At 40.2% G+C, this 25,866-nt stretch overlaps 1 protein-coding gene across 3 annotated transcripts in view; it reads right to left on the bottom strand.

The window, feature by feature from the left end:
• Trip11 (thyroid hormone receptor interactor 11) overlaps window positions 1–24,213 on the bottom strand; it is a 73,183-nt gene extending 48,970 nt beyond the window's left edge. For 2 of the 3 annotated variants that reach the window (XM_075948728.1, XM_075948729.1), the window contains exons 1-7: window positions 23,697–24,213; window positions 16,481–16,542; window positions 11,448–11,558; window positions 8,283–8,561; window positions 5,233–5,292; window positions 3,486–3,651; window positions 2,675–3,037 (exon numbers count right to left, since the gene is read on the bottom strand). In XM_075948728.1, coding sequence (XP_075804843.1) covers window positions 2,675–3,037; window positions 3,486–3,651; window positions 5,233–5,292; window positions 8,283–8,561; window positions 11,448–11,558; window positions 16,481–16,542; window positions 23,697–23,835 — 1,180 coding nt within the window. In that variant the 5' untranslated portion in view covers window positions 23,836–24,213. The remainder of the gene's footprint in view (window positions 1–2,674; window positions 3,038–3,485; window positions 3,652–5,232; window positions 5,293–8,282; window positions 8,562–11,447; window positions 11,559–16,480; window positions 16,543–23,696) is intronic. The other variant, XM_075948730.1, reaches the window with a different exon arrangement.
• Between the last annotated feature and the right edge of the window lie 1,653 nt (window positions 24,214–25,866).

Here is a 25,866-nt window from a genome sequence, read left to right as displayed (position 1 = left end):
ATACAAAAAACATTTCTGCCATTTTTCATTTCATAACTATAAGAAGTAAAAGCTTAAAACCATGTTAAAATCCAATGCTCTGGAAAAGTGTAAGAATTATCACTGTAAGTCACTGTTCTGATAAAAATAGTAATGATGTGTTTCAAAATATAATCCATTAGTTTGAATAGCTAAAAACATATCAGGTCTAAGACTGTTGTTTAAAAGAAAAACTTGAAAAGCAATAAATAAAAATTTACACTGCAACAGTATAATTCTCTCTCACATATCTAAAGTGACTTAGAAATGAGTGTACTACATACAGATCCATAGAGAAAAAGGTTCTGGAAAAGGAACCCAGAGACAGAATATCATGAGATCAACTAAAGCACTTCATTTTATGCTCATTACAACCGAGCATTTACGACAAAGCCAGTGTTAGACAAAAGACAGAAAAATGCAACTCTTGCTCTTTATGAGCTTACAATTCAGAATAGAATTGTGATAGAAGCAAACAATGATTACAATACAGTGTGACATAGCAAGTACAGCACTGTGAAGGCAAAAGTAGCCAATATCTAGTCCAAACCAGGTGAGAAAAAAGGGCCCAGGAAGTGGCAGTGCACTTCTCCTTCTCCTCGGGGGAGTGGGGAGGTGAGAACTCACTGAGTCAATGTGCTAACAGTGGCCCAAAAAAAAAAACCTAAACAAAACAAAACAACACAGGAACATGCTGTCCGGACAATACAGTAAATATAATGGAGAGAGAACTAGAGACTACTAGAGATTACTGAAGAAAGCACAGAGTCCACTATGACTAAAACTTACAAAGCTGGGCAATGAGAATAAACTGAGGAAGCAGATAGGGACCAGATGAAGAGATATGACATCCAACTAAGTAAGTTTGGATTTCATCTTCCAGGTCCTACTAGAAATAGGGGCCTAACTGGCTTTGCACTTCTGAATATTTATTCTCGCTTCAGAAATAACGGACTGAAGAATAATGGAAAGCAGAGAATAAAAAGCCAACACTTTCTAACAGGCACTTTGGACCAGATGCTGTTCAAAAGGAAAGCCTGCAGATAGCAACTCACGTAGCACATAGGACTACTTCAGACCTAAAAGGAAGATAATACTCTTACCCAACCATCTTTTTCAAAGCTTGATTTACATGTGTAAGTTCATCTGTGTGGTGGCTCACAAGCCAAAAGAAGAGGTTTCCTCTTCTGCCTCTCTCCATCTATCTAGTAGTCCTTTGAAGCAGGGTCTCTTCTTTCACCTGGGACTCATGTTTTCTAGGCCAGCCTAGTACAGCAATTCTCCTATTTCAGCTCCCTCAGAGCTGAAGTGACAGGTACATACAGATGCTCAGCTTGACACATAGTCGGTGTCAAGGCTAGTCTTCATGACTGTGCAGCAAGCACTCTGAACAACTGAGCCCTCTCCAGACCCAACTCTGTTTGTTCTTTAACCATTTTTCTACTTACTCTATTAAAAGCTATGTAACAGAAATTATGACTGATTGAAGTCAGTCCATGGCTATAGGAATGGGAAAAGTGGGAAGGACTACAGTAATGGCAAACTGTAACTACAAACGTAAGTGGCTCCCTCAATATGATTCTCTTATTTTATAAACAAGTACAGCTACTTGGGGGTGCAGATCCCCACTGAACTGCCTTCCCTTAGCCTAAGTGGCAGCTCCCAGGGCTTATGCACCCAAGAAACCCTGATTTTTCGGACACAATCCTGAAATATCACTTATACAGAAAAAAAAATTTTTAATGAAAAAAATAAAGGAAATAAAAACTACAAGGCTTGGTCAAGTTTGAGTTCTAGAATTCTGTTTCCCAAAGGTTGGGGAAGGAATATGAGGAAGGGAGAGGAGAGATGATCTTACTCTGAATTTAATTTCAGGTTGAAAATCCATGTTATATGACCGTTCTGGACAGGAGATCATGATAGAGTGGCAGGGAGGAGAGAAATATGGGTGTATACAAGTACACAAGGCTGGAAATTTTCAGAGAAGGGATAAATGAGTTCATATAGAGTCTATACTATATAAAGAAGACAAATGCAAAATAAAATGCTTATTTCCTGCTGAAGAGTTCCCTCCCACTATTTTCCTCCTATCTATGAATACTGATGTTTTACCTATAATACTAATTTTTTATACTAGTATTTAAAATTCTAAGTATCAGTTGGAGAATGGAAAATAACAGAAAATAATCCATGGCTATTATCACTCAAACCTTTGCTTCTCTATAGATCACTTCAAAGGGTAACAATGGAATGCTACATTCCCTAACCAGAGAGTCTGGGCTCTTATTAGTTACAGACAATGGTCTGTTCTGTCTACATTAAAGAAACAGACCAATACCTATATGAATAACAACTCCAATTCCCATAAACATTTCTCAGAAATCTATCTGGCTTCCAAAACCACTGAGTTCTACATAAATACCTAAGAGAATAAGGAAGGGAGGAGGCTAAGAGACAACCTGCTAAGCCTTATTAGCTTATTATTATTATTATTGCTAACCCTTATTAGCAGACAATTCCTGTTTGGTACTCAATTCAAACCCCACAATTCTACTCAAATGACAAAGTCATTTACATAGAATATGCAATTTAAAGTGCTTGTCTTAAAAAAGACCTAGTGTGCCAAGAAACACCAATGTAAGTTCCAAACATATACCAGTCAAAGCTTGCTGCAATCTCAAGATCTCTGCAACTGAGGAACTCTGTGGGAGAGTCCGCTCCTCCTCTGTTACAATGTCCCTCTGCCCCAGAGCAAGAGGCTGCAATTTGCTGCATTCCAGCTTCAGGCGCTCACACTGCTCAGTCATCTGTCGCTTTTCCACTTCCAGTCGTTCCTGTTCTCTCTTCCAGACTTCTTGGTCATGCTCTGCAGAAGATAATCTTTCATATATCTCTTTTATTTTATCCTCAAGTTCTTCAATTTTTTTTGTAGATTCTACTTTTTCCATCTGTAGACTATGAATGGTGTTTTGCATATCATACATTTTAGAGTGATCAGTTACTGTAACTTCTGAGCCACCTAAAACATTAAACAAACAAAACAAGAGGAATAAAATGTCAAGTTCCAAAAAGTAAATTGCTTGCTTAAGAGACTTTAGAACTTGGGACAACTTAAAAAGTCAAATTATTAGCTTATAATTTTAAATAAATAAAAAGTCAAATACTTCATTAGAACCAACTACTAAAAAGTCTATATATTTAAGTTTGAAACAAAATAATTTTTTTTTGCTGAAGTGTCATCAGTAAACAATGTAAAGCAACCCCTTACATAAGTGCAGAAGGCCTTTCCATATCTATAGACCAAGGAAGTATCACCACAGACTTAGCAATGAGCAGAATGAGTCACTTCTTAGTCCATGGAACTTGGTCTGAGTTTACAACAGTATTCTGATATTCTGATCTGTGAATCACCTAAGGCTTGCTATTTAACAATGCCGTCTAGTCTGTGAAGTCAGTAAACTCATAACCTTGCTGTAATAGATTTTCCAATTCTTCAATTCGTTCCTCATAGTCACTTAGCTCCTCTCGATGCCGATGAGCTATCTCTGTCAGTTTCTGTTGATGCACATTCTGCAATGCTGAAATTTCTTGCTGATGGTCATCAATTTCTTGACTTCGATTCTGTTTAAGTTCCTTTAAACAAAAAAAAAAAATTTAACCACTTGTATGATCAATAGTCAAGTAAAAAGTGATTCATCTCACTGCTGTTTAAAAGTCTGTTATTGAAATTAATTATTTGAACATATTTAAGCTGAAAAGCATTCAACCAAATTAAGACAACTCAGACAGATCCATACCTTCTTAGGGTTTTAAAAAGTTGTCTTATTTTAATGGAGAAACATCAAGAACACAATGAAACAAAGAATAGGTAAGATATCTTTTCCCTTATTCCAGTGGCAGAGAACACCTTCTTTTGATAATAACATAGTTACTCAATATTAGAGTTAAGAACCTGGCTTTGTTTTGTTGTTGCTGTTGAGTCAGGTCTTTCTTGTTATGCAGCCCTGCTTGGTCAGGAACTCGATCTATAGCTCAGGCTCGACTTGAACATGTGATAATTCTCCTACCACAACCTCCCTAGCACTGGGATTACAGGTGCATATAGCTACATCCAGCTCTCTGACTAATCTTGGATGGTGAAGGCAGTGGGGTCACTGCAAACCTCTGACAACGAGCACAGCTAGTCACGTTCTCATTCTAAGGAATGCAGTCCATGCTGCCAGCACAGCCTAAGTTTAGGGTGCTGGATGTATCATCTAGTTATGTCATCTAATCTGTGAGACTAAAGTTGCTCTAACAGATTCGAGTTCTTCGGTCCATACAGGATTTCCCTTCTGCTGCTGTTCTCTTGCTCAATCATGCTTTGTTAGTCTTGAACTCCCAAACTGCCAAGAGCAGTGCCTCCACCCAAGCTAACAGACTTCTCCAGGTCCTGATCTGGAGAACCACCACAAGAGCTGCATCTTCAAGTCTGCCTAGCATGTTCTGAGAGGGTCACAGAGCTGCTCTACTCCTGTCCCTCCTGACAAAGATGACTTTGGGTCCAGTTAGTAAACCTTCTGCTTTACCAAGTCAAAAGGTTCTTGTTATGTATCACCAAGGATGCTGACAAGAAAATAATTCTGGAATCCTACAGATCCATGAGCCAGCACTGATCTTTACACTGGCATCTCTGAACAACCCTGAAAGATGGGTGATCTGACTGGTGAACAGACTATGGGGAAGGGTATGTAACATGCCCAAGCAGCACAGCTGATAGTGGGTGCAGCTAGAATTCTGGTTCTGGGATCTACCTACACTTGCAATGTAACACTAAGCCAAGACTAAAGGTTCTGTCCCTGACTACAATTAAAAACAATTCACTGCCATGATGAATATATGTAACCAAAACTTTTCTCATAAAGGAAAAACTGACAAAAGCCAAGAAAATTCTATCATTGATGTAAAATAATTATTTACAATGAATATTAGCATTTTAGCCAATATTCTTTAAGCTCAAACCCTTAAAATGTCATCAACCTAGGAATAGGAGGAACAGAAAAACACAGATTTAGGATTACTGAGAAAACATTTAAAACCAAATGTTCTTGGGCATATTTTTATTGTAAAGAACAAAACAGTTGAGTATCATAAGAGTTCTACTAATTTGGCTTATATCTTTAATATACAGATGTTAAATGCATAGAAGACATTGGCAATTGCAGTTTGATTTACCTTAATAATATTTTGCAGCTTGCAGATTTCGATCTGATCAGAGTTTTGTGTTCCCTGCACCTTAGTTTAGAAAGAAAGAATTAGAAAACAATTACACTGATTTTTTTTCTGTAAAACAAAAAGTCACAAACTAACTTTATTAAAAGGTTATTGTTTTGTAAAACAAGAGCATTTCCCAGACATATTCTGATAAAGAATGCCATATACTTTACAAAGCCTTTAGTCTATTAGTACACAGTAAATAAAAGACATCATAGTCAAGAACTTTTCAACTAGCTGAGATAACAGTTTTACAAAATAAAGCTACTATAGAAAAAGAATATTTTATTAGCTAGCCAAAATATGAGTATGAGGATAACTGAATAGCTTCCTAAGATAATCAAAAGTTACCCAATATCAATGCCAGCACAAGTTTTATTAAAATGATTTTATGCCTGGCATAGTGGTGCATGCCTTTAACCCCAAAACTTGGGAGGCAGGTGGATTTTTGTGAGTTCAATGCCAACTTGGTCTACATAGTGAATTCTAGAATAGCGAGAGCTACATATTATTTGAAAACAACAATAAAAAACAATAAATAAATAAATAAATATGATTTTATACAGGACTGTGGATATAGTTCCGTTAGTAGAGTGACTTAGGAGTCCCTGATATAAAACCTATAATGCCAGCCCTTAGAGCCAGGAGGATCAGAAGTTCAAGTTCATCCTTGACTACACAGACATTTAAGACCAGCCTAATTGACGTAAGATTCTGTCTCAAATAAACTAAAGACAAAATGACTTTACCCATAAGGTTTCTACCTTAACGCAGACTAATTTTTGTTTGACCAAAAAAAACTTTAGATTCCTTTCAATGTTATATACTGTCAGAGCTAGAGAGATGGCTTAATGGTTAAGAATACATGCTGTTCTTCCAGGATTTGCATCCAGTTCCCAGCATCCATGTCAGACAGCCCAGAACTGCCTGTAAACTTGAGCTCCAGGAGACATGACGCCTCTGGCCTTCATAGGTATCTGCACTCACATGCACATGTCTATGCACATGGACACACACACACCCTAACTACCTACATACACACACACACATACACACACACACAATTAAATTTTTAAATTTTATACATTTAAATTTTTAAATTTTTTAATTGATATCTAGTAATTCTGCATACTTATGAGATATACTGTGGTGTTTCAATTTATGTACATACTATGCTGTAGCACAAATAATAAAAACCCAGAGACAGATATTGGGGTTCAACCTGAAGATCAGAAAATCAAAGCAGCCAACCACTAAAGAGGTCTTACCTCTATGAAATCTTCAGACTGAAAGAGAGCGAGTTCCTGTCTCATCCGCCCTATATTCCTCTTTAGTGCTGGGATTAAAGGCATGTACTACCACTGCCTAGCCTCTATGGCTGTCTAGTGTGGCTACTGGGATTAAAGTGTGTGCCACCACTGCCTGGCCTCTATGGCTGACTAGTGTGGCTATTTTGCATCCTGATCTTCAGGCAAGCTTTATGTGTTAAAATGTAAATGAAATATCACTACACCATACAATATTAGATGGTTAGAATAATCATCTCAAATGTTTATTGTAATGACAGTATCCAAAATCCTCTCTTCTAGCTATTCTGAAATATATATTATTACTTTTATCCATAGTCACCCTAATATACAAAGAACTTCAGAACTAATTTCTGTCATGTATAGGTATTTTTGTATTTGATCAACATCTATCCATTACCTCTCTCCACTACCCAACCAAACCTCTAGTATCCACTCATTTATCTTTATTAACATTTATTATATGACATGTTACTGAACCAAGCCTGCTATAGAATTGAAAAATACATATAATGGTAAGACTTCAAAGCTCCAGTCAAGATATCTATCTGGGCCTGTGCACGCCTTTAATCCCAGCACTTGGGAGGCAGAGGCAAGCAGATTTCTGTGAGTTCGAAGCCAGACAAATTCTACAAAGTGAATTCCAGAGCTAAAAAGTGAAACTCTGTCTCAAAAAACTAAGAAAAAATGTCTATCTGAGCAAGTGCAATTGTGTACACCAACAACCTCACTAGGCAAAGAGGCTACGAAAGGAAAATGACAAGTTCATGCCAGCTTGGGCAACATAAGACATGGGGGGGGGGGGCACAGGAAGTGCGAAGATTTAGGGAGCTTTAAGTTTTCACCTTTAAGATTACCTCTCAGGGTTCAATTAAAGACGCCATGGATAGCTCCAGGGAGGTTAGAGATCTGAGGGTAAAGATCTGAGGGGGAAGAAATCTACTCACGATGGGAATTCTGTACAAGTTTCTTTATTCTCTCTCTTCTTTCTCATTTCTACTAATTCTCCCTTGCTCTCTCTTGCTCTTTCTTCTACACCGTTCTACACTGTCCCTTATCCCCAGTCATATATACTCTTAAAATGAGTAATTCCCCAGCCCTAACAGATACCAGGGCTGGAATTATTTTGCCCCACAACAAATCATGTAAGAGTTTTCACACACTCACACCACACACACACACACACACACACACACAGATCCACAAAGTGGCTAGTTCATATCTGGTGTACTCTTTACTGGAGAAAGTTAGTTAAGAAAGGGAATTAAATCATCAGAAAATTCTAGAGGGGAAGGTTAGTGTGCTATGCTACAAGTTACGTGGTAGATAAAAGGTTACAAGGTTTATTTTCAGTAAAATTATGAATAGGGCACGGATTGTTTAAATCAGCGCACCACTTCTTTTCTCCCAGTATGCACAGAGGTTTCATGGTAACTAGGCAACCTAAGGGAAGCTGATGGCTCTTGATAAGATAGCTGCACCAGATGCTGCAGTGAGACTTACTGCTCTAGGTGATAGAAACGAAGAAGGGATCTAGGCCTCTAAATTGTTAGTTCCGGCCTTTGCTATTATCAGCCGAATGCTGCATAGAAAACAAATATACCTTTTCTACTTTTGTAGTCAAGAATTTCCGGTTCCAGATGCTCTGCCTAAGCATTTTATATCAACTCATAGTTTTCACAAATTCACCCAAATTTTACCAACCTGAGCAATATGTTTCCAGTGTCCCAGTTCAGATTCAAGTCGTAAAACTTCATTTGATAGTCTATTTATTTCTTGTTGTGATGAAATCATATCACCAAAGTCCATGTCGTCTTCACGGAAAGCTGGCACATGAGGACTGACGCCGTAACTGAATGAAGGTGATGCAGCGGCTGCTGGTACCCCGCCAGATCCTGAGTGTACAGACTGGGCAGCAGACTGCAGTCTGCGTAATTCATCCTGCAGTGCAATCTGTCTTGCTTTAAGGTGGCTGACTTCTTCCTATATATTTACAATCCATGTTTTAGAGAACTTATATTTATTTAACACTGCTTATTGGCCTTTTTATAGATTCATGTGTGGAAAGGCATGAAGATCCAATAATAGCAATTAAGTGAATCCAGATATTCCACCATACCCTAACCATAAGACTGTTATTTGAAATCTTGAAATTTGAAAGACAAACATAATTCCTATAAAGTTAGGATAATGTTCAAATAGTATGAAGATTAGAATTTCACTCATATGTTAACTAAAGTAACGAATTTCTAAGTGGAACATTAAGTTTGCTATCATCGAAATATAGGTAATTTCTCAGAGCTCTGTTTATCATTATTAGACATGAAGTAAAACAAAAGCTGTGCAATTTATACATTCAAAAGTTTTTTTAGGGGAGCTGGAGAGATGGCTCAGTGGTTAAGAGCATTGCCTTCTCTTCCAAAGGTCCTGAGTTCAATTCCTGGCAACTACAGGGTGGCTCACAACCATCTGTAATGAGGTTTGGTGCCCTCTTCAGGCCTACAGACATACACGCAGACAGAATATTGTATACATAATAAATAAACAAACAAAAGTTTTCTTAGAACTCTCCTGCCTTAGGTAATTTAGGTAATCCAGAGAAGGGCTCGATTTAGGCCCAAAAGGTCCATGACTGTTCTGCAACACAGGACTGAAAAACTGCTTTGATTTATTAATCCAATCTTTCTAGATAAGATAACACAGTCAGACTACGATTATCAACCCATGAGTCTTAGAAAAAAAATGCATTAAAAGAGGCCTTTGCTTTAACTAGCCAAGAAGAACCAATGAAAACCTGACCCGATTTAGAGAGATAACAGTAAAAAAAAAAAAAAACAAAAAAAAACTCCTGAATTTTTAAGCAGAGTTCTAGCTGCAGGCTGCCAATAGCAACTTATAAAGCTAAGTGTGGTGGCACATATCTATAACCTCAGAAGTCAGGGGCTGAGGCAGGAGGTATTGCTGTAAGTAAATCTAAGTACATCCAGGCCTATACAGGGTAAGTACTGGAGCAGACAGTGCTACCTCACAAGACTATATCAAAAAATGAAAGAAAGAATGAAAGAAAGAAAGAAAGAAAGAAAGAAAGAAAGAAAGAAAGAAAGAAAGAAAGAAAGAAAGAAAGAGAAGCAACACACAAACCTTCCACCACCACCCAAATTCAAGCTAGTGATGTAGCTTAGTTGGTAGAGTTGCTTTTCCTCGTAAGCATCAAGTTTGGATTGATCCCCAGCAGTAAATAAAATGGGGCATAGTAGCACATGTTGCAATCCCTGCACTCTGGGAGACTGTGACAAGAGGAGGCTCAGAGCAAGTTTGAGGCCAGACTGGACTATAATAGATCCTCTCTTAAAAATAATTTTAAGAAGAGAGCTAGAATATAGCTTAGCTGTGAAATGCCTGAACATGTGCAAGATGCTGGGTTCAACCCTCAGTACTGAAAAGAAAGATAGGCATATAACCTTAACCTGAATTTGCATCTCTACTTTTTTTTAATCTTTTTTATTTTTGCAGTAACTTATTTTAATATAAAATCATCAACTATCAGATTATGAACTTTAGCTCTGTTTATTTTTATCTTAAAGAAGTTTTTTTAAAAATATTTATTTATTTATTATGTATACAACATTCTGCCTCCATGTATGCCTACATACAAGAAGAGGGTGCCAGATCTCATTACAGATGGTTGTGAGCCACCATGTGGTTGCTGGGAATTGAACTCAGGACCTCTGGAAGAACAGCCAGTGCTCTTAACCACTGAGCCATCTCTCCAGCCCCCAGAAGTATATTTTTTATTCTACTTTAACATGTCACCAGAAGAACTAGAAACCAATTCATCTAAATTTTGTATTTTGGTGTATTTTAGTTTTGTTTTGTGGTCCTGGGAACTGAATCCAGGGCCACCCATGCAAGGCAAGTACTCTGCTCAACAAGTGAGCTAGAGTCCCAATCCTCGTTCAAATTCAAAATCCCAGAGATGATTGTGGTAGAAAAGAATAGTTAACAAACTATAAAGAGTATCCAAATGATCTGGATAATAAAATAAGAAGTTGTTCAACTTAATGTAAGCATTCACTGGATTCTACATATGTAATAAACACAAAAAAAAAAATTTACAACAGAAATCAGGGTAACGTTGGTTAAATTATATAATACCTACATATTATCAATTTTTTTTCTTTTTTGGTTTTTCAAGACACGGTTTCTCTGTAGCTTTGGTGCCTGTCCTGGAACTAGCTCTTGTAGACCAGGCTAGCCTCGAACTCCCAGAGATCTGCCTGTCTCTGCCTCCCGAGTGCTGGGATTAAAGGCGTGCGCCACCACCGCCCGGCCCATATTATCAATTATTAAGACTTCAAAGAAAAAATAAAATAATGCTAAAACAATCATTTTATTCAAACTAAAAGAAAATAGAAACATTTGTAAAAAAAATTAAATTGAAAAACATTTAATATATTTTTATGTGGAAAATTGAGTACATGCCAATACAAAATATATAACATGTACAGTCAAAATGTATTTTTACAAAATATCACTAGCAAAAATCATACTAACTTTAAAGTCAACTTAAAAAAATATCTAGCATATGCAGGGTCCTGGGTTCACTTCTAAGCAGTGCAAAAGAATTTAAATAAACGATTTTAAAAACCTAAGAAAACATACATTAAATTCTATTTCATAAATATCAGAAATTATAAGCAACAATTATATAAAAGACTCTTTCAGAAGCTAGAATTTACTCTTCCTGAAAGTAAGCTTATGAAACAAAATAGGAATTTCCCCAATTTTATTAAATTTGGTATTCTTAATACTTTCATGACTATAAGACAGCCATGAAGTAAGAAAGAAGGAATGAGGATGAGCTCTTGCCTCTTTCTGCTGCAGTTGAGTGCGGTAACTCGCAGACTGCTGCTTTATCTGCAGTTCTGATGCTTCGTGCTTTTCCTCTAGGTCAGTGTAAAGCTTTTTAAGTCTTTCATTCTAGAAGCAAAGAGAAGAAAGATTTCAAGTCAAGCATGTTAGCAATTATTACATGCATGCATCATAAAAAAATTACACAAAAATAACATAAAATATCAAAGATCTTAGACTGAATTCTGGCCTTTAATATACACCTTTAAATTAAAATCCTAATTTTAGCCCTATTTAATCTTCAACAAACTCAAAAGTTGGTAAAGTCCCCAAAATATTTATCAGTTTTAAAGAAACAGGGAGAAGCAGAGGTAAGGCTAGGGAGATGACCAGTTGGTGAAGTGATTGCTATGGCAACTCAGCATCATCTGGTCCTGAGCACCTGGTGCTGTTGTACAGTACCCAAATTTGGTTCCCAGTGAGAACATTAACATTAGGGCCTTTTTTTCTTTCCACCAAACACTGTAAAACTTATGTTTATGACAAGGAATTCAAAGACTTTTATGCAGATGTTTTAATCCCATACACAACCAGTAAAACCTTGCTTTACACAAAGGCCCTGCTGTGAGTTAAGTGGCTTTCTTTCATTTCCTTTGAGACCAATCTTGAAAGACTGTGAGGTCAGACCCCAGGCGATAGAGAAGACACCCAGTCACCAGCTATTAGAATAAAAACCAAGTTAACGTCCTATCCAGATGTGCTCACTCTTCTGAGCACACCCTCTTGATCAAGAATAAAGTTGTGCTTCTTCAGGTCACTTCCTGGGCACTGCATGCAAATGGTGCTCAGACACACAAACATATTAAATGCCCATATACACTTTAGGAAAAAAGTCAAACAAAAATACAAAGTGGATAGCTCCTTAAGAATCACATCCAAAGTTGGCTGCTGTCCTCCACATGCACATAAATGTTCACAAAAGAAAAGAGAAGGAAGGAAGAAGTAACAACCAAAAGTCTACACAGAAGGCAGCTGAACTCTATAATCAATAATTACAAGATAATTAGGTTCCTGCTTATACATAAGTTAGTAAGCAGCCAAATGAATCCAAAGAACATTGCCTATTTTGTGTTTGTTTTGAGACAAGGTTTTATTGTCTCATCCTGACTGGCCTGAATCCCAGCCCAAGTGATCTTCTGCTTTAATGTTCCGAGTACAGTTAGGATAACAGGCATGTACCATCAATCACACCCAGCTCTCCATGCTTTCAAAGCCATAAAATGGGAGGCTGGAAATGGCTCAGCATTTAAGAGCATTGGTGGTTCTTCCTTTCAGATGATCCAGGTTTGATTCCCAGCACCAGCATGATAGTTCAGAACCATCTATAACTCCGGTCCAGGATTATGATACCACCTTCTTTTCTCCACAGGCACTGTACCCATGTGGTACACAGACATGTGTAAGCAAAATACACACACACATGAAAATTGGAGTATGCTATTATATTAAAATGTCTGGTGAAGTCAGAAGTGGTGGTGCAAACCTTTAATTCGAGCACTGGAAGGCGAGACAGGCATATATCTCTGTGAGTTCAAGGCCCATCTAATCTATAGCAAGTCTGAGAATAGCCAAGGATACAAAGAAAGACCCTGTCTGAAAGAAAGAAAGAAAGAAAGAAAGAAAGAAAGAAAGAAAACAAAAAAGTTCTTCACTGTCATTTTATTCACACTTCTGAAAAATGATAACATAAAAAAGGTTAGAAGAGTCTACTAGACACAAATAATGAATGCAATAACTATTTCCTTGGCAAAAAGAGGGAAAGGTAGCTAAGGTGAATTCGTACGGTCTGCAATTAAAGACTCCTAACTAGGACTTGAAATAGGTTAGCCAGTGACACAGCAAGACCCTGTGTCTCCAAAAAACAAAAAGAAAACGAACAAGCAACAACAAACAGAACAAAGCTAGGGAGGTGGATCAGTGGGTACAACGCTTGCTGCCTAAGTGTGAGGACCAGAGCTCAGAACACCAGGACATGCATGTAAAGCCAGACACATCTATAATCCCACTATTCTTACTTTTTTTTTAAAGATTTTTTTTAATATTTATTTATTTATTATGTATACAATATTCTGTCTGTCTGTGTGCCTGCAGGCCAGAAGAGGGCACCAGACTCCATTACAGATGGTTGTGAGCCACCATGTGGTTGCTGGGAATTGAACTCAGGACCTTTGGAAGAGCAGGCAATGCTCTTAACCTCTGAGCCATCTCTCCAGCCTCTATTCTTACTTTTAGTTGTAAGGTAGATTCAGGAAAATCCGTGGAAGCCTGTGGCCAGGTAGCCTGGCATATGAAGCAGCAAACCACAAGAGACCCTGTCTCAAGGTGAAAGGCAAGGACTAACAACTGAGGCCCTCCATCCCCCATGTGCTGTGGCACACACATAATCTGACCCGCACACACAAAACAATGAAGGAAAAAAAAGGAATCCTAAGGAATTCAATCAACTACTCACAGGCAAATCTAATTTCCCCTGGAAACACACTGCCTGTCTTCTAGACTAACACTTGCTACCATCACCTTATTCTTGGGCATCAGTGAGTATTGAACAAGAGATCACAAGATGCTAGACAAGACCAAAGCAAAAGCATGACATAACCACATGTAGGCATATACATGTGCAGCAAGAACCACTTTTATTTACAGTACCACAACAATAGAGCCCTTGTCTTCCTCTGGTATTTGAGTAGCATCAAATGAGGAAGTGGCTTACAGGAGGTAAATGTGTCTACCTAAATAAATATTTCTAAACTCTAGAACCGTGCTTACCATAGGTGATATGGTCATAAGGAGGATTAAAGGGACTGAAATCTACAGAAGGACAGAAAATTTCTATTTTCTTTCCAGATTCAGCACAAATCAGACATCATTCAAGTAGATTAGTCTTTACTTTCCCCCAAAATACTAGAAAATTCCCTTAGGTTACACGAGCGTGCACCCTCTGCTGCTAACGTTTTTGGGTGGGTCTGTACCAGTGAAGGGCTCCTCAAGGATTTTCTAGCTCAGTCTTACTAAGAACTCATGAGCCACTACCACACTCGTGTTCCTTATCAAGTGACTGTGCTAAGGTCTCAAAGTGCCACCACAATGCCATCTTCTACAGGCTCAGTGCTAATGTCCCTCTCTCGCAAGTCCCTCCTCTACTTTCAAATTCCATACCTTACCTTGATATCCTAGACCAGAGTTCAACAAGGCTTGTTAGGAAATACTGTCTTGGCATCTAGATTCAGTGTTGTCTTTTTATAGGCTTAGAATTGAGGGGATCATCCTTACCACAGTCCTCTAAGAACATCTCTCACTACAACACTAAGTGTTTTTTGATGTTCTTTTTTTTATATATAAAGATTTATTTATTTATTATATATACAGTGTTCTGGTTGTATGTCTGCCTGCAGTCCAGAAGAGGGCACCATATCTTATTACAGATGGTTGTGAGCCACCATATGGTTGCTGAGAACTGAACTCAGGAGCTCTGAAAGAGCAGCCAGTGCTCTTAACTGCTGAGCCAGTTCTCCAGCCCCTCTTTTGTTGTTCTCATCCCAAGGCTCAATTGTTGAGCTCTGGTAGTCCTTTACAATAGCTCCCACTCTTAAATCCTTTTAATTTCTTTAGGGCTTCCCTCTGAACTTTTTCAAGCTTTTCTCATTCCTACTAAGTATAATATAATGTCCAGAATTAGTCACAACTACATATTGACTCATAAGGAACAAAACAGTAAAGTTAGCTTATTATTCCTATATTCTTACTTCATTGCTCCAAATATTACACTATTATTCTAATGTTAGGAAATGTAAAACTCTAGAATAAACAGAATTCCATTCTTCATATTATATTTAAATACACCACTAACTGATGTGGGATTCCCATCTGTGTGCTGTGAATGTTTTATTACCACTGGTAAATAAAAAAAGCTGCTTGGGGCCTATGGCAGTACAGAATAGAGCAAGGCAGGAATTGCAAGTAGAGATAGGGGAGAAAAGTAGGTGGAGTCAGAGGGACACCATGTAGTCTCACAAAGAGACAGACACCCACCAGAAACTTAGCGGTAAACCACAAAACAATAGAAATGGGTTAATTTAAGATGTAAGAGTTAGTGAGAAATACGCTTAAGCTATTGGCCAAACAGTATTGTGATTAATACAGTTTCTGTGTGGTTATTTTGGGTCTGGGAAGCCAGTAAATAAACAAGCAATCTCCACCTACAACTAGCTAGGTGTGATGGTTCAGGTCTTGTGATGGTTTAAATACAGATATTCTTCCCCCATATGCTCATATATTTGAATGCTAAGTCATCAGGGAGTGGCACTATCTGAAAAGGATTAGGAGGTGTGGCCTTGTTGTAGGAACTGTGTCAATGAGTGTAAGATTTGAGGTTTCAGAAACTCACACTGCGTTGTAGTCTCTCTTTCTCTCTGCCTGTAGATTAGGATATTGCTCTCAATTACTTCTCCAGCACCATGCAGGCTATGCTTGCTACCATGCTTCCCATCATGATGATGATAATGGACTAAGCCTCTGAAACTGCAAGATAGCTCCCAATCAAATGCTTTCCTTCATAAGAGGAAATAACTTGGCCATGATATCTCTTCATAGTAATAGAACATCGACTAAGATAGGCCTATTAGCCCAACATTCATGAGGCTGAGGCAAGACCATCAGTTCAAGGACAGTCTGGGCTACATAGGAAGCCTTAGTAAACAAAATAACAGATAATAAGTACAAACAAATGTACCACTACAATGTAGCACATTGCTGGATAATGTCAATGATAAACTTTTACCACAACTATTTCTACATTTGGTAGTTCCTACAGCTGTGGCAAATATAAACATTCTTCACTTCAGGGAGATCTGTAAAAGACAAGACAAAACCCTGTCAACAGGAAAGGCTGAAAGACCAGGCAGTACATTTATAAATTCTGAAAGTTTCAGTAACTTTCAAGGCTTTAAAAGAGAAAAGCCTGAAGTTTGACAGCTGTCTTTAATTGTCCTTACCTCTGATCTTAAGACTGAATGAGTAGCTTCATTTTCCTCTCTCCCAGAACTGGAGAAATCCACTACAAAACAAACAGTATATGCTGAGTGTTTGATGAACACCATATGAAGTAATAAACAGTTGACTTTTGGCGGTCTGACTGGTGCTAAGGGACAGTCCTAGGCCAAGTCCACATCAATCATGTGCCCACCACTGTGCTGTTTCTTAAAGGAAATGCATTTTACTGAGATTAAAGGCATGAGCCACCACCACACTGCAAAAGAGAAGTTTATTTAAAACTTCAAATGTTAGCTGAACTGTGGTGGCACAGACCTTTAGTCCCAGTACTTGGGAGACAGAGGCAGGCAGATCTATGTGAAGTTAAGGCCAGCCTGGTTTACAAAGTGAGTTCCAGAACAATCAGGGCTGTTACACAGAGAAATCCTGTATGGAAAAACCAAATAAGTAAATAGATAAACTTCTCATAATTTTAGGTGAAACTTACTCAACTGGAGCTTATAGTTTACTTTTACCTTCTAGGCCTAAGACTATAAAATAATTAGTGACCTATAATTAAAACACAAATATAGCCTGAATACTTAGAGTAACACAAACGTAATTTATTAAAAATAGTGATGAGGGGCCAAAAAGATGTCTCAATGAATAAACATGCCTGTTCTCAACCCTAATCCCTTGAGCCAATCCTTAAATCTACATAAAAAGCCAGATGGGGTACCAGAAATCTGTAATTCAACATTCCTGTGTCAAGACAGGAGAGAAATAGAGAAAGAGGGGAGAATTCACAAAAGCCCACTTATACAGTGCAAGGGCAGAAACAAGAGACCCTGATTCAGAAACAAGGTGAATGGAGAATTACTCCTAAAAAGTTATCCTCTGACCTCTGTACACACCAGGGCATGCAAATGCACATATGGGCTCTTTTCTCCCTCTCCCCTCCCTCCTCCTTCCCTCTGTGTGTGGGTCTCTCACCTATGCTCATGCATACATACACAATAAATCTTAAAAACAAAACAGGGATGAATTCATTCTGACTTGTTCTCACTTGAAAGTAGTCAAAGGATGTTGACAGAGGTTTCTGCCCTCCCAGTCCTGCAGCTGTTCAGTCCCAAAGAAACACTCCGAGGCCTACATTAATTATAAACTGGTTGGCCTATTGCTCAGGCTTTTTATTAACTAACTCTTACATTGTACATTAACTCATTATAGTCTGTGTTAGGCACATGGCTTGGTACCTTTTATCAGTGAGGCAGTCTCACTTTGCTTCCTCTGTGTCTGGGTGACAACTGTAGACTCAGCCTTTCCTCTTCCCAGAATTCTCCTGTTCTGGTCACCCCGCCTATACTTCCTGCCTGGATACAGGCCAATCAGCATTTTATTAAACCAATATAAGTGACAAATCTTTACAGGGTACAAGACCATTGTCCCACAGCAATAGGACTGAGAGATACAGCTCAGTTGGTACAATATCTATCTGGTATATGCCAAATCCTTACTAAATACTCAGTACCGAAGAATGAATGAATCTGGGGTGGAGGGGAAGTATGTATCTGTAATCCCAAAACTTTAAGAGTATGTAGTAAAAGGATTTGAGATGGAGGCCAGCCTGCACTATAGAGCAAAATCCTGTTTCAAACAAGTAAGTGGATAAAAATTAAAATAAATAAATTAGTAAATACAGAAAGGGTTCAACAATGCTAAAAGGGCAGCACTAATTCTGCTGGAAATTGTTACCTACTCAGTTACCATTTTTCCTGTGGCGACTAGTATTTTCTCATTACCACATCTAAAACATTATAAATGCACCGCAGAAGGGGTTGGAGAGATGGCTGAGAGGCCACAAGCACTGGCTGCAATTCCAGAAGACCTGGGTTCAATTCCCAACACCCTCATGGCAGCTCACAACCATCTATAACTCTAGTTCCAGGGGATCTAACATCTTTATACCAAAGCACAAAAAATAAAATTAAATAAATTACTTTAAAAAAAATCAGGGCAGAAGATAGAGCTCTTCAGTAGAGTTATTTGCTTAGTCAAGGTCTTGAGCCTGAGCCTGAGCCTACAATAAAAAGTAAACAAAAGGCCCAGGCTAGAGAGATGGCTCAAAAATTGAGACCACTTTCTTCTCTTCCAGAGGACCTGAGTTCTGTTCCCAGCACTCACAATCACCTATGATTCCAATTCCAGGGGTCCAATACCCTCTTCTGACCTCCAACATACATCTGGCACACACACACACATACACAATAAATAAAAATTTTCATTTAGAAGAACACTAACAGCACTTTAAAAAACAACAACAACAACAACAACAAACTAAGCTCTGTGAGTTCGAGGCTAGCTTGGTCTACAGAGTAAGTTCCAGAACAGCCAGGGCTACACAGAGAAACTGTCTTGAAAAACCAAAACCAAAACAAAACAAAACAAACTAAGCCTGGTGGTGGTGGCACATGCCTTTAATCCCAGCACTTGAGATGCAGAGGTAGATGATCTCTGTGTTTGAGACCAACCAGATCTATGGAGTTCCAGGTCAGCCAGGGCTACAAAGAGAAACTCTGTCTTGAAAACAAGACAAAAAACAACAATAATAATGGACATTATAAACAAAACTTCCCAGAACTACCACTTACAAAAAAAAAAAAGGCAAGTGGCTTATGAATTGGAGTGACACTCTAGTGAAAGTCACCAAGCAGGGCTGTATAATGAGGAGCGGCGGGCTGTGTTCCTGCCACCCAGCTCCCGGCCTCCTGGCTAGCTTATGCCCCTAAATAACAACACACAAATTGTATTCTTTTCAACACTGCCTGGCCCATTAGCTCTAGCCTCTTACTGGCTAATTCTTACATCTTGACTAACCCATTTCTAGTAATTTGTGTGGCTTACTGGGGAAGAATTCTAGTCTACGTCCATCTTGAGCTGGAGCTTCATTGCATCTGGCCTCACTTCCTTCTACCCAGCATTCTGTTCTGTCTACTCCACCCACCTAAGTGCTGGCCTATCAAATGGGCCAAGGCAGTTTCTTTATTAACCAATGAGAGTAACACATAGACAGATCATCATTTCCTCCATCAGGATTGCTTTTAGATGCAGTCTAAAAAGAATGCCTAATTGTTATTCTCAATAGGACAAAGTAAAATCTAATTTGTTTAGGAAAGCAGTTGCTAAAAGCAGCAATTGCACCAAAAAAGGACTTTAAAAATTAAAAGTTTCTGCAGACCACCTTAGCTACCCATGCAACTCACCCTCCCTCAACCAGCTTTATAAAAACTCCCCAACATTTCTCTTTTTAGTGCTGGGGATACAACCCAGGGCCTGTTGTGCTATGTTCCCAGCTCCAAGATCATGCCCATTGAGAAGTTTTATGACAGGAAAAACAAGTAAACAACAACGAATCTCTGGCCTTCTCAGTAAGGGAAAACCTGACACTTGTTTTTAGTGCTTGCTATTTGCTGGGCACGGTTCTAGACAACACACATTCACGATTTCATTTAATTCTCTGACTTACAAATGATGTGCTTATTCTTTTTGAACAGAGAAGGAAATTCCCTTTTGGAAATGTATAAATGTGGGCCTGAGTGTATGTGTGCACACTGTGCACATGCAGGAGCCCTGGATGTCCTTAGGTGATGAGATCCCCTGGAACTAGAGTTAAAAGTAGTTGTGAGATGGCACCTGAGTGCTGGCTGGAACCAGACCTGGGTCAACAGCAGGAAATAACCTTAATCACTGAGTCATCTCTGCAGCCCCAGAAACTGCGTCAGACATTAAGTATTTAATAATTTATCAAAGATCCCACAACTTATAGTGTATGGAAAAAGAACTGAACCTATTGCAATCTAATTTAAAAGTTCTCTGTGCTTATCGTACACAAGACCCTTGATTCCAATACCTAGTATCACTGAGGGAAAAAAAATCAATAAATAAAACCGCAAACACAGTTAAAAGTCCAAGCTCTCAACCTTGACTACAGAAAATGGCAAAAAAAAAAAAAAGCAACCTTCTAACAGTATAAATATGAATGGTTTTCAAAATGTATTAAAGTGCTATTTGGAGGAGTTATTTTCTTGTTCATTTCTGACATAGGGTTGACACTAAATATCTGAATACCTTAATAAACTCGACTCCAAACTAACTTTTTTAAAAGTTTCAACGAATATCAATCAAATCCCATATAATATGAAGGGAAATTTTTCTGTTAAATTTGTATGTTATAATGAACATACAAAGGAAGATGTCCTATACTTGTAATACATGTAAAGAAAAAAGAAATCCCCTTGCGGTGGCTTTAACAAGAATGGCCCCAAAGGCCATACATTTGAATGTTTGGTTCCTAGGTGGAACAATCTGGGCAGGATGAGGAGGTGTGGCATGGTTGGAGGAGTATGTCACTCCAGGCAGGCTTGGAGGCTTCAAAAGCCCATGGCATTCCCAGCTAGCTCTCCTTCTTTCTGCCTTGTGCTTGTGGATCAGATGTAAGCTCTCAGCTACTACTCCGGCACCATAGCTGCCTACATGCTGCCATGCTCCCTGCCATACTGGCCACGGACTCCACCCATCTGGAACCATGAGTCCTCAAATTAAAGGCCTTCTTTTTATAAGTTGCCTTGGGTATGGTGTTTTGTTACAGCAATAGAAAAGTAACTAAGACATCCCATATGACTAAAACTGAGACTATAAACCAGGCTTGGTGGGATACACCTGTAATCCCAGGCAGATGCAGGCAGATTTTTGAGTTCTGGGCCTGCCAAGGCTACAGAATCAAAAATTTAAAAAAAAAATAATTAATTAAACTAAAATTCAGACTATATGAAGGCAGGAAAGATGCTATTTGAAATCAACCTTGGGCTATAATCCAAGTGCCAAGACAGCCTGGGCTACAGAATAAAACCTTATCTCAAAAATAAATAAATAAATAAAAATTTTTTTAAAGAGTGGGGGTTTTGTGGTTTTGAGACTACAGGAAGCTCTCTGGTGAGAAAAATGAACTCTATATCAGGTTGAGGGGTACCTGTTGTCCCGCTTAAAGTCAAAGAAATACTGTTATTCCCTAACTATAACACAGTGAAAATCTAGTCTTTCCCACAGCTATTAGCCTTTTCTGCTTCAAAGTCCCATGACCTTTCACTGGACACATGATGACCTTTCATTCTCACTGTCCCAGGCGTGAACCTTCCACTCAAGGGGAGCCCAAGCCATGAGCCTTCCTTCCACTCAAGGGGAGCCCAAGCCATGAGCCTTCCTTCCACTCAAGGGGAGCCCAAGCCATGAGCCTTCCTTCCACTCAAGGGGAGCCCAAGCCATGAGTCTTCCTCCCTTCAAAGAAGTCCAAGCGGTAAAATGACCCAGTTTTCCTTCTAAATTTAAGAACTTTTCCTATCAAAACATTTTACTGTTTCCAGCAAAAACACATGGCTATTAAACCATGATAGAAAAAAATTGGGGAGTTGAGAGTATAATTCAGTCGCGTGTACTCACAAGTCAGGAGACCCTGAGTTCAATCTCTAGTCATCCTTTCCTATAGATTAAACCAGAACAGTAAGCTGTTCATTTATAAAAAAAAAAATAACACTGGGGCTGGAGAGATGGCTCAGAGGTTAAGAGCACTGGCTGCTCTTCCAGAGTTCCTGAGTTCAATTCCCAGCAACTACATGGTGGTTCACAACCATCTGTAATGAGGTCTGGTGCCCTCTTCTGGTCTGCAGACATACATGGAGGCTAAACACTGCGTACATAATAAATAAATAAATCTTTTTTAAAAAAAGAAAGAAAAAAGAAAGAAAACTGACATAGTGTGGTGGCATGAGGCTGTAACGCCAGCAGTGAGAGGCTGAGGCAGGAAGACTGTCACCACCAGGCCAGCCTGAAATGTACAGCAAACACTGACTAGAACTTTAAAACCTTTCTATTTTATGAATATGGCTGTTTTGTCTGCACACGTCTGTGCACCGTTTGTGTACGTCGTGCCTGGTGAGTCCCTAAGAAGGTATCGGATCTCCTGGAACTGAATGACATTAAGAGACAGTTGTGAGATACTATCGTCTAAGAAGTGCTAAGAATCAAACCTGGGTCCTCTGGGCGAGCAGCCAGCAATCCTAACCTCTGGATTATCTACCCTTCCCCTTGACTAAAACTTTTAAAACCCCTACCTACACAAAGCAATGTCAAGAACAGTAATTAACCTAATCACCGACTACAATTCAATTCTAGGTCACCATTCATTAGGACAGTAAGATGATGACTTCAAAAATGACTGAAGGAGGCTGGCTAGACGAATCCGTGAGTAAAGGCACTTGCCATGACAGCCTAGAGAACTAAGTTACATGCCCAGAACCCACCTAAAGGTGGAAAAAGAACAACTCCACCAGGTTCTCTTCTGACCTCTCCACATGTGGTCACTGTGTCACAGACGCCGGTACATACATCACACACACACAAATAATAATGATAATAATAATTTTTAAATAATTTTAAGTTTGAGAAGTAGATAAGAATATTCAAAAGGACAAAGTATAAAGTATTTCACTGGTTCTGTCAAAAATATGGGAGAGCCGGGCGGTGGTGGCGCACGCCTTTAATCCCAGCACTCGGGAGGCAGAGGCAGGCGGATCTCTGTGAGTTCGAGGCCAGCCTGGTCTACAAGAGCTAGTTCCAGGACAGGAACCAAAAAGCTACGGAGAAACCCTGTCTCAAAAAATCAAAAAAAAAAAAATGGGAGAAATGTGCAATCCAACACAAAAATATTATTTTTAGCTGCAATGTGTCTTCACCATGAGCAAAATCAGAAAATAGTTGAAGAGACAAACAGCCCTATTCACCTGACACCTTGCTAAAGACAGGACAGGGGTCACCTTATGTTTAATTATGAGTATTGAAGAAAAAAATTAAGGAACAGGATCAAAATCAGATCCGCCCCCCAAAAAATAAGGGCATAAGAAATAAGCATGGACAGACCAATTAAGTCCCTATTCGGCGTAAAAGTAGCATCTCCACTTTACTGAGCTATCCAGGGTTTCCAATAGGGTTGGGGACGGGGGCACCCAGAAGTCTCCACGGGTGGTCCCGCAGACTGGAAAAGCGGCTGTGGAGGGCAAAGGAAAACGTGCGGGGCGACTCCTTAAGAGACCCGTCCGCGCCTGCCGATGGATCGGCAACCAACCCAGAACCAAGAGGACTTTCTCAGGGTCCAGCCGAGCCCTCCCGCCTCGCTCCAGCTGTTACCTGGCACATCCTCCGTGCCCTCCATCAACATATCCTTCGTGAAGTTTGAAATCTGGTCTGTGAGGGACGCCAGGCTGCCCCCTACTTGACCCAGAGACTGGCCCAAGCCGGAGCCGAGGCCCCCGAACCAGGAGGACATCGCTGCGGGTGGAGAGCACGGTGTCCGCTCCAAATGTCCCCGAACGCCCGCGGCTGGTGTGGATCCAGACACCAGGACTCGCAGGACGCGGCACTCCCACCACCGGCCGCGTCAAAGCCGAGGCCCGGCCGGGCGCTTCGCCAAGGGCTCGCCGCAGTGGGCGCCGAACGGGGCCTCTGCCCCTTCCCACGACTTCCCACCCAACGACTGGAGCACTCTTTGTCAACTTTAGTGACTTTCATCAGTTTCCTGGGACAGTCCTGCCAACTCAACGCCGGCCGCCACAACAGCGCCGGCAAAGTGGCAGCGACTGTTGAGATCCTCGGTGACGGGTGGCGTCAAACGGCCGCTGTCTGACGCGTCCTAGCCGCGAAGGACTGTGGGATTGCGGAGGTCCGCCTGTGGGCGGGCAAGACGGTAGTTTCTGCTCAACCAGCGGGAGGTGGAGACGGAAGAGGCGATGGAAGCCGGGCGCTTTCCACCAGCACAACTGTGTTTGTTTGTAGGTGGGAGGCAGCCCTTGTGGGGGACGTCTCCTTAATCCTACCTACAGGAGCTGTTGCTTGGCTGCGAGACAATTCGACAGGGTCCTCCCACCACGCGGGGAAGCCCACCCACATTACTCTATTTTCCAGCCTTTGTGAGTCGGCTCCGTGCCAGAGCCTTGGAAACAGCTACAGAGCTGCAAAAGCGGAACGCAATTCAAGAGTCCAAGCAGAAAGCACGTTTTTGTTTTGTTTTTAGTTTTTCGAGACAGGGTTTCTCTGTGTCGCCTTGTCTGTCCTGGAACTCTTAGATCCACCTGCCTCTACCTGCCTCCCGAGTGCTGGGATTAAAAACTTGTGCCACCACTGTCCAGCCTCGCCCTCCCACCCCCCACCTTGGCCCCGCCAATTACCTTGTACAGAAAGGAACATTAAGAGTATCCCCAGTATGTGGAATCTGATTACCCCTTACCGAATTATCTGTTGCTGGAATCTGAATAATCTCACCAGATATCTATCTACTTGAGTGCCTCCAAGGGGTTTTCAAACTTCCGTGTCCCAGAACAAGGAATTGGACAGGGATGTATGAATAGTAGCAAGGAAGGTGAGAAAATGCATTGAGAAAAAGCACAAACCAAAGAAAAGAAGCAAACCAGAACATTGTCTGTAGTGGTGGGGTTGAGGAGCTACATCTTCAACTTGATTTGGTGAAGAATTTTTTTGGTGCTGAGGATTAAGTCCGGAGACTTGTGCACACCATACATATAGGTTTAGCTACAGTTTCAACCTTTGTTTGAGACAGGAGCTCCTGTAACCCAAGTGGGCTTCAAACTGATGATCTTTCTACTTCCACCTCCTGAGTACTGGAATTACATATACCATCATGTACAACATTTGGGGGGAGGTAGGGTTTGGGTGTGTGTGTGTGTGTGTGTGTGTGTGTGTGTGTGTGTGTGTGTGTGGTGTGTGTTTGGTCCTAAATAGCTATGGAGCCAGGCCTGGAAGTCGCTCTGTAGACAAGGCTGGCCTCGAATTTACAGAGATCTGCCTGCCTCTGCCTTCCGTGTGCTGGGATTAAAGGCAGGTGCCACCGCCAACCCGGCACAACATTGTTTAAATGTAGCGTGCATCACCGTCACATGACTAACATGTCTACTGTTATTCTGGGCACTGGGGATGGAGCAGGATAAGATGCATGGTCTGTGAGCTTATAAAGACTGCATCTGAACCGGAGGGCACAACTAGACATAATGTAGTGTTAGATAGGAGCTGATGACTGACGTTAGGGGGGGAAAGGAAACAGGGGCATGGGATGGTAGATGAGGCACTGGTTATGCAGAGGATGGTTAAGGCCTCAATGATAAGGGAATCTTGGGTAGAAACTTTAAATAAGTGAGGTATACAGATACAGGGGGTCTAGACAGGAAGAGACAACTGAATACAAAGTCCTTTAGGCAGGATATCCTGGCCAGCTTTGAGAATTTATAAGAAGGCGAGACAGTCTTGAGCAGAATGGATTGAGATTTGTAACCGAGGGCCTAGAAAG

This window comes from Microtus pennsylvanicus, chromosome 14 (assembly GCF_037038515.1).
Source record: "Microtus pennsylvanicus isolate mMicPen1 chromosome 14, mMicPen1.hap1, whole genome shotgun sequence".
Classification (NCBI taxonomy): Eukaryota; Metazoa; Chordata; class Mammalia; order Rodentia; family Cricetidae; genus Microtus; species Microtus pennsylvanicus.
This window is presented reverse-complemented; position numbering and strand designations above follow the sequence as displayed.